Raw genomic sequence first — 13530 nt, 5'->3', positions numbered from 1 at the left:
AACACCCAAAAAAAATTGAGTGATGGATTTATATTTTACTCTTATTTTTTTAATAAAAATTTGAATATTAAACTATTATTTATTGTGAATTTAGAGTAAATGTAGATATTAATTTTTTTTATTTCTATTATAATTACATTTGATGTAACAAATTAACTCGATAAAAGTAGCGTAAACGTTATCAATTATGATTTTTCTTGGATCAACTTGGACCAACCTAGACCCCACAGCATTACCTTTATTTGAATATAACGATGACCGCAAAGTACAGAGCAACATCTATCGTGGGGTGTCGTAAATGTTGAGAATAGGGATGCCAACAGATTAGATTAGGGTTGAATGTTTGATTCATCTAATTCGATTTGAAAATATGTATTGATCACTTGAATTTGATTCGATTCAAAAATTATATATCATTCATCTGATTTAATTTGATTCGAAAAGTATATATTTTTTACCCGACTTTGATCAGACCCAAACCTAGTATAAAATAAAGAATTAATTAAAAATAATAATAAAATTTTCTATTGAAATTGCAAGCAATAGTATCTCGAGCCGGGTCAGAGTTTTCACTCTCCACTCGAATTCAATCTGAACCAAATCTAAATTTTTTAAAAAGAATCAGATCAGATCAAATTAAAATCCGTCGATTTCGAGTTAAATTATCATCTCCGGTCGAGAACGAGGGCTTTCTTAACCTCCAAAAAAGCATCGAAATGGGTGAAGGACTTAGTCAGCTACTCACTTTCCGGCAATGTTTTGCACGCCAAGACTCGACCAAAAACTTCTGGTCCCCTAACTTCTCCAACGACTTGGAGTTTCATATACAAGTAGAACAGTAATTTAACAATAATTATTATATCTATTGATAGTGAAATAACAATGTATCCCTTAAATTCAAATATGTTTCAATTTTCGATTTTTCTCTAATTTATGGAAATTGAATTTGAATATTTTTATTATCAGAATCTTCTCATTATAATAGATTTCTACAAAATATTCACAAAGTTAATCCCTTTTATTTTATGATTTAGATTTCATATAACATTTTAAATTGAATTATTTTTACTTGGATTCTGACATTAAAATCAGAGTTAATTGTATCACATATCTTCAAAGTATGACTCTAATTCTAAATTGGTCATTAAACTTTTAAAATATTCTAATTTTATTCCTAAATTACGACTATCATTTTAAATTAATCCTTAAACTTTTGAGCATTTCATTTTTCATCCCCAAACTATAACTATCATTCTAATTTAAAACGAGAGTCATAGTTTGAGGACATATGACACAATTAACTCTTAAAATTAGTCGACTATGGAAATATCTTTTTTTGTCATATTATATATATATATAATAAGTTATCCGCCCCTTGAATTGGGAAAGTTGGGGATAGGTTAGTTGGTCAGTTTTGGGAACTTGCATATACATACCCATTACCAGCTTAGCTAGTTTTGTAAATGAATAAATGCTGAATTTACACATCAATTTTGATGTAGAATATAATCTAATAGATAATTTTAATTTATTGTAATTGCGTGCTTAAAGTTTTAATCTTGATTCCAAAGTATACACGAAGTTTTAATTTTTAATTCCGTTAATATTTAAATAAATATGGAATAGGATTGAAACGGAATAATACATTTTATACCGTATGTATGTATATAGCACGTAATATAAACGAAAAGGACTTATCTTTTTTTTTTATCTTTTTATTAATTTTATAATATTTAAAAATAATTATATTCAAATATATTTACATTTTATTGTTCTAATAAAAAGAAGTTTCGAGTACCAACGTCTATATTATATATACGGGTTGTTGATTTTTTTTAATAATAGTATCTTATAATTAGAAATGGCAACGGGTCGGGTTGAATTGAGTTTTTTGTTAAGCCAATCTGACATAAAACTATATACCCTTCATCCGAAATCACCTCGACCCGTAAAATATATATTATCCTCTTGATTTGACTTGACCCGAATCAAAAAATATATATCATCCACCCGACTCCAATCCAACCCGAGTTTTTAAAATATAAATCCGATCCGGTATAAAATAAGAACTTAATTAAAAAAATAGATATAGAGGTTATTATAACAATTATCTATAAACTTATTCAAAGAAATTACACTATTAATTATCCCTGGGCTATACCAAGTAGTTTTTCACACTCCATCCAAACCCGACCAGACATCACTCCTTAAAAAATCTAACCAAACCCAACCCGATCCATTTTTTTTTATATAAAAATATAATCATATCAAATTGAATCGAGTCTGAATATGTCGTTTCGGCTTAAATTGACACCCATCAATCTAGACTTTAAAAAAATATTCTTCTAAATATTACAATATTTAAAAAATATATTGATTAGGTATCAATAACTATATATAATTATATATGTAAGAATAAATACAATAATAATGCAAACACAATATAATAAATAGCCAGTAATTTAAGAAAATATTCAAATACCCTTCTTTTAGAAATGACTATCCAGCTCAGTTGGTAGAGCACAAGGTTCTTAACTTTGAGGTTGTGGGATCGAGTCTCACGGAAGGCATTTCATAATTCGGAGGTCTCTTACGGAAGCTGCTCTCAACCTGATGTTGGGGTAGCCTACTATCTTACCTCCCCTTATCCCTGGAAAAAAAGGACAGCCAATTTTATTCAAATACCCTTCTTCTCCTCCCCTCTCCAACTTCCCACCAACGCCAAAGTGTATAAAAGGCACTTTATTTCCTTTCGACCGTATCTTTCCATTATTTCCTCTGTTTGAACAAAGTTCTTCAACAAAAAAAAAACCCTATCCTATCCTCTGTCTCTCAATCTCCTCCATGGTTTCCTCTTCTTCGACCCCTTCAAGAAAAATCATGAAGATCAAATCAACGGGGCAAGTGGATGCCGCCTCGTGGTACTGTTCCGTGGCTTTACTGGCCTTAATACTCATAGGGTCCATCAGGGCAAGTTCTATCTCCGATGAACCAGTGAGAGGCGCCCAGCTCCTGAACCGTCCCTGCGACGAAATCTACGTCGTGACCGAAGGGGAGACCCTTCACTCGATCAGCGACAAGTGCGGCGACCCGTTCATCGTCGAGCGCAACCCTCACATCCACGACCCCGATGATGTTTTCCCCGGCCTCGTCATCAAGATCATTCCTTCGGCTGGTACGAAGCTATAGAATTAGCTACACGCATACACACGAAAGAAAGCTTCTTCATATTAATCATAGAGGAGAACAGAAGAATATGTATTCTTCGGCATACTGGGTTTTAAGTCCTTTCTTATTTTTCTCTTGATCTTAGTTATGTCAAAGTAGATGAACAGTTGAAGCTTATATGTATATGGAGATTGGATTCTCCATGGAAGTTTCAGCTCTGTAATTTTTTTTTTCTAAAGACAATATTAAACGAATCTCTGGCAGTAATTGTCTGTTTAAAACGTCGAGAGCCATCATCTTTATGTCATCAGGAGAGTAAAGTCTTGGGCAAATTTGTCTGCAGGTGAATTAAAGCAGAGTTGGGCTGCTAATTCAAACGTCCATATTTTCATTTAAGTACACGTTTTTCATTCTTTTGTATATTTTTAAGTGATTTAAAAACCTTTATTTTATGAAAATATAGTGCACGTAATATACTTGTTTAATTTCTGGGTTACTTTTTTTAAAAAAAAATTGAAGATTGATTGATTAGACATATGCACGTACATGATCTTTCTCGAAGAAATGAGGAATTGGGGAATTAATTTGGAAAGTAAAGATGGATCGAACTTCCCAAAACAACCTCAAAATTTACATAGAAGACGAGTACAATAATAGGATATAAGAGAAGGCATTGAGATATATTCGAGCCAGTTTCAATTTTTTTATAAAAGATTAATTGAATTGTATTACGTGTTTTTCAAAAATAATAATTTTTTTTGATTCAATTCGATTTTATGATTTGTAATTGTTTATCATTATTTCTAAACAGGAGCGGACCCAGGACAAAAATTCAGGGGTTGCACAAAAAAAAATTTATAAATTTTTTTGGGGTTGCACAATATTAAAGGTGACACTTGTATTAATTAAAAAAAATTAGAAAAAATTAACACTAAGTAGACAATTTTGTTATATAAATTTTTTTTTCTATAAGAATTTTATCTGAAATATAGGGATTCTACCTAAAAATCACAAAATATATATATAAAAATACTAAAATAATATCATTTGATCAATGTTTCTCACAATTTGGGTCCGCCCCTGTTTCTAAATCCAACATTCAAAGAAAATAAACCTTAAGCTTAAGCTAAATGTAAACATACAAGTTCGTGTTTATAGAAAATAATACTATTAGTTTTATGATTTTATTTATTTGCGTTTATCTTATAATAAATTCAAAAAAATGTTTTAGATCATTATTTTCTTTTATGTTTTTTTTTGGGTGAAATAAAGGTAAAAACTATCGTAGTAAAGTAAAGTAATAACCTCCGACGGTGGACTGTAGAATATCGTATGAGGATCTCCTCTTCCGGCAGCAATCCTCGCCAACTTGTCGGCTACTTTATTCGTCTCCCGATTTATATGACTCAAAGTAACATTTTATTCCCGGTTTAATGATTCAAAAACTCGGTCTAAAAGAGATAAGAACAAACCTATCTTATTTTCCCCTGTATCATCCGAATAACCTCTCTTATTTTCTTTTATGTTAGTTCAAGTTACTTTGGAACAAACGATTCTATATGAAAAAAAATTAAAATTGAACGAAAATTTAAAGTTAAATATTTAAACTGAAAAGAGATAAAATTATAATTAAAAAAAGTGAACCAAATTGAGCAATATAATTCAATTTGGAACGTTTTTAAATTTTCTTTCTCTTCAATTTTGTAGCTCAACCCCATGGTTTTTAAAAGATCAAAAATAAGTTTAAAAGATTAAAAGTTTAGGTATTAAAACGGATCAAAAAATAAGAGTTTATGTACTAAACACGATAAGTTTTTAATGGTGGGGTACTAAAATGAAATGTATGATTTTGAAAATTTGAAAGTTTAAATACTAAAATAGATCAAAACTAATAGTTTAGATACTAAATTAGTAGTTTACCCAAAATGTTTCCTAACGTAATAACTCTCGAGTTGTTGAGTCGATGATTGGTTTGACAGAGTCAGCAATCCAAATACAATCAGACGGGTCAAACGTTTTCTTCCCCTCAGTAAATACGTGACGGATCGAGTGGGGTTGGTGGACTTCCCCCTCTATTATCCAAATTTAATAAACTTAATAGATAATTCCTAAGGACTTTGAATTCTTTTCATAATTAATTTTTAACAAATTTAAAGTTTAATTTAATTAAAAATGTGTTTGAGGAATAAGAATAAATTCAAGTTACGGAGACTTGTTTAGTAAATAAATTTAAATTTCTATTTTTATAATTTTTAATAGGCAAAAATGCATAAGAGATCCCTATACTTTTGAAACAAATTCAATATGAATCGTATTATTTTTTTCTTTCAATGCGGTACTCCAACTCGTAAAATAAACCCAATATGGCAGTTCACTGTTCTGATATGGCGGTCTAGGTGCTGACGTGGCTAGGGGTTATAGATGACAAACGGGTATAATTTTGTGGATTTCGCATCGTACCCGCACCAATTGGGGCGGGGATGGGTATAACTTTAGTGGGTAATGGGCAGATGTGGATTTAGAAAGTGGTACCCATCGCGGGTAGTGGGCGGATGATGGGTTTGAGACCTTACCCGCCCCACATCCGCCCTCCCACTAAATACCATTAAATTTTGGATCATTATGAATTTAGGTATACTTTTAGAGACTAATTTATAAATCTTAATATTGTATAAGATATAACTTATAATTTAACCAAATATTAGGGATAAGTTTATGAATCATTTTTTTTCTTTTATTATAGTGTTTTATGTACTTTAAGAACTATGTTAACATTTAACTCAAATAATCATTGGTTTATTTTATTATGCTTCTTAAATGGAGGTGTTTGTTTTATGTTTGTTGCTTATGTATAACATAAGGTTGCTGTCAATCGGGTCTAGCCGGATACGTTTCCAGTTGGGTAGTGGATGTGGGGATGGACTTGAGAATGTACCCGCGTGGGCGGGTGTGGATTTGAAAAATTTTACCCATCATGGGTGGTGGGCGGGTGGTGGATTTGAAAATATTAGGTGGGTATGGAGATGGGGGAAGTGGTATCCATACCCGACCCGCCCGTTTGCCATCCCTACTAGGGGTGAGCATTTGATCGAGTCGAGTCAAAAAATTTCGAGTTATTCGAGTTGACGAGTCGTATTTTACAACTGGAACTTAACTTGAAATTTTTTCGAGCCAAGTTGAGTTTAAGAAATTTGAGTTGAGTTATTCAAGTTTCTGTACTAATTTTATTATAATTATTTATAATATTATGACAATGATTTGTTCTAATTTTTTGACTTTATCTAACCATAATATATATATATATTCTTTCACATTATAATGTTATTTAATATATCAAAAACAATCTAAAATTATAATGTTATTTAATATATCGAATTTATAATTCGAGTTGACTTGAATAACTCGGCTCGAATAACTCAAAATTAAAAAAATATTCAATTTTTCGAGCCGAGTTTTTTCACCCCCTAGTCCACGATGGTTGATAACATGATAAATAACATGACAGATGGACTCTCATGTCATCATCATGAATTGTAACGCCAACATTGCAACGGTCAACAAAGAAAAGACGTTGGTCAAAGGGTCACATTGGGTTTATTTTTTGAGTTGGAGAGTCGCATTGAGAAAAATAATACGAGGGTAACATTGATTTTTCTCTCTCTGAGTATTAGGGATGAAATTTAGGAACAAATTTAAAATGAGGGTCATAATTTGAGGACTTAACTCCATTTGATATCAAGACTTTCCCTTCCCATCCTTGAGCTATTTAGATACATCTGTTATTTTGCAGCGCCAAATTACAGCTTTGTTCGAGAAGCGACCACAGCTCCTGGCTCTCGTACCATAACTACTTCGTGATTGCTGGAGGAACCGCCGGTTGTCCCTTAGCCGCAACCCTGTAGGAAAGCGCCAACGTTTTGGTTCTAGAAAGAGGAGGGCGATCCCTATCTCAAACCTGGAAGAACAGACAAAGTGAACTACTTGCTTGAACTCTATAATACCTCGTCCGATTCATAGGCTCAACAATTCAGGTCGGAGGATGGAGTGTGGTTCAGTCATCAATGCAGGATTTTACTCGCATGCCGATCCCGAGTTCATAAAGGAAGCTCGCTTGGACGAAGCCTTGGTGAAACAATCGTATCAGTGGGTTGAAAAGAAGGTGGCATTCGAGTCACCTGTGTTGTAATGGCAATCGGCAGTGAAGGATGGGTTGCTTGAAGTTGGGGTTAAACCATACAATAAGTTTACGTATGACCACATCAGAGGGACTAAGATTGGTGCCACCATTTTCGACAGAAACCATCGTAGACATACTGCTGCTGACTTGCTCGAGTATGCTAATCCAACGAATATTAAAGTTTACTTGCATGCCACGGTACACAAGATCATTACAACAGAAAATAAGCTCGGTCAATAGAAACAAATCATTAGTTTTTGTGTGAATTCTTATTTATTCTTATATGTGCATTTAGCCCCTGGATCACGACCGAAAGCAGCCGGAGTAATATACAAGGATGCAACGGGATTAAGGCACAAGGCATATTTGACAAAAGAACGGAACAGCGAAATAATCGTATCATCGGGTGCCATTGGCAGCCCACAGCTGTTGATGCTGAGTGGTATTGGACCTGCCAGTCAGCTTAAGGCAAATCAGCTTAAGGCAAAATCAGAATAGCCTGCGCCCATGCAATTATGTGACCGAAATCAATTCTCATAAAAGATGAAAGATTTCAGGGAAATGAACGTTTTCCCCAGTAAAATTTGCACTCCAACTGTTGACTGTTATCATCATCAGCACACACCTTCAAACATACAGCCAACAACATGATTGCATGAACCAGAACATTCAAAATTTTGAAACTTCAAAACAAATGCAATTGGAATCATCTAAATCCCATTTTCAGTGACGGTTTATATATAAAAGAAAAACACTGATAATTTTTATTGGTACATTCGAACTTGTACAACACTTTTTGAGTAACAAAACTGGCTGAAATCACAGCGAATTGTTTCATGAGAAGCAGCTCATGCTCGGAACTTCAGCACTGAAAATAAAAGAACTTCCCAAGAGTTTAATGGCTAGAACAAAGTATACCGATTAGTATCATCTCCTTTAGTTTCTATGATGCATGATGTTTGGTTAAGGCATCGCAAACTGCCTGTTTTGTGGGCAGCACCGGAATCGCACCTCGCTCTGTTACTGTCAGGGCTCCACAGGCATTTGCAAAAGCTAAGGCTTCTCTTAACCGCTTCTCGTCCTGTCAGAAAGATGCAGTTATTTATATGTTTCACATGAAACAATGGTGTTATAGCTTACAACGGTGAACCTCGAATCCACGCTTTGAAGATCATTTACTCTAATTTGTGTAAGAAATGTGGGTACCTGAAACAGATTTAAATCAGAAGCTAGGCTGCTCAGCAAGCCACCGACAAAAGCATCGCCAGCACCAGTAGTGTCAACAGGTTTAACTTTGATGCCAGGAACCCTCCCCTTGAAAGTCTGCGATGGATATAGGTCGATTGTTTATGCAAATCACACGTTAAGAATTATCGATGAAATTTTTAATAACCTTTGTTATCTTTTTTCTCAGACAAGATCAAGCTTACCTTGGTGTAATATCTACAACCTGCTGGCCCCTCGGTTACGATAAAAAGCTTAAGATTAGGATGAAAGAGGTTCTTCATCACCACATTATCATCATAAGGGTCACCACCTTCGGTTAAGAAGGTAATCTCATCCTCGCTTACCTGCATTGTCATACATTAGCCTGCAATTTAATGAAGTAACGAGATCCATTTACAAGCCTCGTAATCAAATTCGTACCTTAATAAGGTCTGCTTGATCCCATATGCTCATTATTCCTTTACGAGCAGCCTCTGCTGATGGCCACAGTGGCAATCTTAAATTTGGATCATAAGAGAGGATGCTGCCGGAACTCTTGGCGATTTTCATTGCTGCAAGTTGAGCCGACTTGCATGGTTCCTCGATCAAACTAATCGAGCCAAATGAAAGATCTTTGCCTGCAATCAAATATTGCTTGAATATCAGAAAATTCTAAATCCTGCCAAACCAACCAGTCTTTCACATCCACTAATTCAAACAAAAACGAGAAATGCAGAAAGGAAAAAAAGGAAGGTAAAAAAGAAACCTGCTTGATGAGGTTTATATCAAGTTCTGATTCATGAAGACGCATATCCGCACTTGGATGACGGAAAAACAAGAATTCGCGTTCGCCATCAGCTCTGAGCGTAACGAATGCCAATGCAGTTCTTGCATTATGGTCAAACCGAATGCCAGAATTGTCCACATTGTTTTCTTTTAAAATGTTAGCCAACATGTGGCCAAATTCATCATCCCCTACCTGGTATGGAATCACAAGGCGTCATGTGCATTTCTAATCTCATGATCCAAATAAATAATAATCCGATTTCACTACGAAGAAGTATAATTCGTTCCTACACATTTAGCCGATTTTGGACCATTGTTAAGGGTCCAAAAGTAAAAGGCGGTCCTTCTTATTTACAACAAATAGAATTATTCTAGGTGATAGGTACATAGTAAACATAGATGTTAGAGTTTACCTTGCCTATGAAAGCTGATTTTCCTCCTAATCTAGAAACGCAGACGGCCACATTAGCTGGAGCTCCACCAGGGGCCTTCTTGAAAGCAGGTGCTTCAGCCAGAGAAACCCTCCGACTGTCGGTACAAAGTCGATCAGAAATTCACCAAGGAAACAACTAGCGAATTGTTGTTTGCAGACTTCCCATTCGTTTCGCCGAGAAGATCTTCACCTCCACCTACAATCCGTAGTTGTTCAAGCCGAAAAAGAATCTAGACAACTATCTATATGCACTGCCAATATGCCACTTCTAGTCCTATCCTATGCTAATCTGTTCATTTTAAAACATTACCTGCCTACTCATTCCGAAGCACAAATCGAAAATTCAGTATCCACTACACAGATCCAATGTGTAAGTATCAAGAAACAGGATTTCATTGACCAAACCAGATTCAGAACACTTAGAAAGCAATCAAATACCACGGTGTCATTCATTTCTTCATAATTGAAAGAAGGACGGACCTCAAAGCAAGAACTCTAGCATTACTCGTGAAACACACTTTCTAGCAAATACCGTGTAGTAAAGATCAAATTTTTAATGCTTAGAAAGATCAAATTTTGAATGCTTTGTTCCAAACTACGAATTCGCATTTCTATTCCACAAACAAAATCTTCGTTTCGTCTACTCTAGAAGAAACCCGTTATCTCAGAAAGCAAGAAGCAAATCATGTTCAAAGATGAAGATTTAGAATCCAGAAAATCAAATATCAAAAGGACTAATAAAACAAAAGTAAAAGAATCAAGAACAATGAGACGAACCTGTAGTTAAATTCCCAGCCATTTTTGTTTTCGGAAAATAACGGAGCTTGAATTTGAAAGAGCAAAGATATGACCACTAAAGATGGTGCTGGTTGTGTTTTCCCTGTACTTGAAACAGGAAAGAGAAGGAAGAAAACATAAGCTTTTGTAGGAAGGTGACGGTCGCCAATCTTGATTTGGATTTGTCTTTGGAAAATAAAAATCAAGACTTTGACAAATTTATTAAGCTAACCATCACATGAATTACAATTAATTGCAATTCTTTGGTGAATTACTTATTAAAAAATTGATTTTTTTTAATATTGCTGCATTCGGACCACAGAAAGACATAAAGCCAACATTGTTGGGTTGCGGTGCGTCCCACGTGGCATGGCCAATAATATTCAAGTGTCTCCTTCTTCAAACTTTCTATCAACATTAATTTATTACGACAAGTAATTTTATGAAAATAACATATAATAATTAATTATTAAAATTATACATAAACATAATAATAATATATCAGTAATTCAGTATAATTTTAAAAAGTTGAGGGTTAATATATGGTCACTATAGAATCACTAATTTACCTTCATAGACCATATTTTGACCTAAGATTTGGAATGACAATTTAATTCAAATATGATGATTTTCGATTCTTAAATTAAGATCGGGTCGGATCGGATTTTTAAGAAGTGAGATGGAGTCAAATCGAGTTCGAGTGGAGAGTAAAAAACTCTTATCTGACCAGATCCAAAGATAATAAAGTAATTTCTTTAAAAAATTATAACTCTTTTTAATTCAATTCTTATTTTTTATCGGGTAGGGTTGAATCAGATTTATAATCTAAAAATTCGGATTAAATCAAAGTCGAGTGGAGGATATATATTTTTCGAGTAAAGTCGGGTGAATGATATAAATTTTTAGATCATATGTATACTTTATTCTTTTTGTAATTCCTTTCCAATTTCAAAATAAGGTCGGTTCAAATGATTTTTTATTTAAATATTAATATTTGTAAAGTTTGAAAAGTTGAAGCTTGACTTATAATATTAAAATTTTAAATTAATATTTTTGAAAATAAATTCTGTTGATCACATTTTATTATTATTTATAATTAATTTCTCTTAAAATTTCATCTCATTTTCTCTTAAAATCGGCTGATTTTGGGGGAAAAAGAAGCGAAAAGTTGAAGGAATATTAGAATTCATCAAAGAAACGTATTTCTGAAAAGATAATGATTGAGGAGAGGGCAAAGGAAGTTTAGGAGTTTGGCTGTAATTGGTTTCCTGGATCAATCTCTTTTCAGAAAATCAATTACATTATTTGGATGTTGTTGTTAAGAAACGTGTATAATAGAAAATATACACAATAAAGAAAATGCTTGCATTCATATCAGCTGGCATACTACATTTATAAGAGTGGTTTAGCTCACCATTAACCACCACTAATCATCTAACAAACTAACTGACTTAGCTAACAGACTAACCACCTCTACACGTATGTGCTGCATTGACAGCAGCCTAACATTCCTCCTGCTCTTCCTTTTCTCCTCTTTGACAATAATCTAACATTCTCTCTACTTTTCCTTTTTGATGAAAAGATGAACACTAGAACCGGAAGTGTCGATGCTTCCTCCCGTTCACTTGAATCGGAAGTGCCGATGCTTCCTTTCGTTCGATTTGAATCGGAAGTGCCGATGCTTCCCTCCGTTCGATTTGAATTGGAAGTGCCAATGCTTCCCTCCGTTCGACTTGAATCGGAAGAGCCGATGCTTCCCTCCGTTCGATTTGAATCGGAAGTGCCGATGCTTTCCTCCGTTCAACTTGAATCGGAAGTGCCGATGCTTACCTCCGTTCGACTTGAATCAATGCAAACTTTTGATGTGAATGAACATTCAACAAAAAAATTCTAAAAAAAAACTATTCTATAACAATAATGTTTCGCAGCTTAACTACCAACAATTCTTCTTCCTCCCTGCACGTAAACCTTCTGCTTCATATTGCTTGGAGCAAGGGCAGTGATCTCCTTGCTCATACGGTCTGCAATACCAGGGAACATAGTTGAACCACCATTAAGAACAATGTTACCATAGAGATCCTTCCTGATATCTACATCACACTTCATGATAGAGTTGTAGGTAGGTTCATGGATTCCAGCTGCTTCCATCCCTATGGAAGATGGTTGGAAGAGGACTTCAGGAAAACGGAATCTCTTAGCTCCGATAGTAATGACTTGTCCATCAGCTTTGAGGGTATACTCAAAAGCACTGTTCATTAGCCCACCTTTGCATCCAGAATCACATGAACCTTTCTCTTCTGGATCACACTCATGATCGCAGTCGATTAGCTTTTGTTCGCTGAGGCTCACAAGTTTTCCGGTTGCCAAAAAGTTAGCACCTTCCAAGGCTCCTGTTGTACTAAAAGACCAGCATGATCTGTATGAACCCTGGTTTTTTACGGATGAAACAGCTCCTTTTTCTCTCCTGTCGAAATCTTCAGGCAAATTATCAATAGGCAAAATCGGTGCCTCGGTCGCATCTTTAGGCAATCTCAATCTCCTTAATCCCAAATACGCCTTCCTGAACTCTCCTAGAGTCAAATCGGAGAACTGAGTCACCCCGTGAATCGCAGATGGGTCAAGCTTCTGATGACGCGCCGCTCGTCTCAGGTTATACTGGAAAACCTTGAACCTGTAACCGTGCTCCTCCTGAGACACGTACGATTTCTTGAACCGCTTCTTGAACAGAGAGAAGCGATGCTCCGCTGTCAGCAGCGGTGGCTCGGCTCCATCGTGACCATACGTTACTTGCTCGATCAAAGGATCAACTTGGAATCCCCCCGCTGTAGTACGACCACTGGCATACAAGGAAAGAATAGCCTGGATGGCAAAATACATGGAAGGTACATTGAAGATCTCAAACATAAACTGCTGCTCGAGATGGAAATGCAGTCACAATAGAGCCAACAGACTCCATGCAGCGGAAGAACAACAAGGTCAGGAC

At 35.0% G+C, this 13530-nt stretch overlaps 1 protein-coding gene and 1 pseudogene across 1 annotated transcript; both read right to left on the bottom strand.

Annotated features, from left to right (window-relative positions):
* Positions 1 to 8043: 8043 nt before the first annotated feature.
* On the bottom strand, positions 8044 to 10674 carry LOC120184121 (annotated as a pseudogene).
* Positions 10675 to 12476: 1802 nt separating this feature from the next.
* LOC120184169 (cysteine protease RD19A-like) lies at positions 12477 to 13424 on the bottom strand. The gene has a single exon (XM_039188701.1). The coding sequence runs from the start codon at positions 13422 to 13424 to the stop codon at positions 12477 to 12479; it is 948 nt and encodes a 315-aa protein (XP_039044632.1).
* Positions 13425 to 13530: the final 106 nt, after the last annotated feature.

Source organism: Hibiscus syriacus, unplaced genomic scaffold, assembly GCF_006381635.1.
Source record: "Hibiscus syriacus cultivar Baekdansim isolate YM2019G1 unplaced genomic scaffold, ASM638163v2 tig00112857_pilon, whole genome shotgun sequence".
Lineage (NCBI taxonomy): Eukaryota > Viridiplantae > Streptophyta > Magnoliopsida > Malvales > Malvaceae > Hibiscus > Hibiscus syriacus.
Note: the sequence above shows the minus strand (reverse complement) of the source record. Positions and strands in the feature narration are given on the sequence as shown.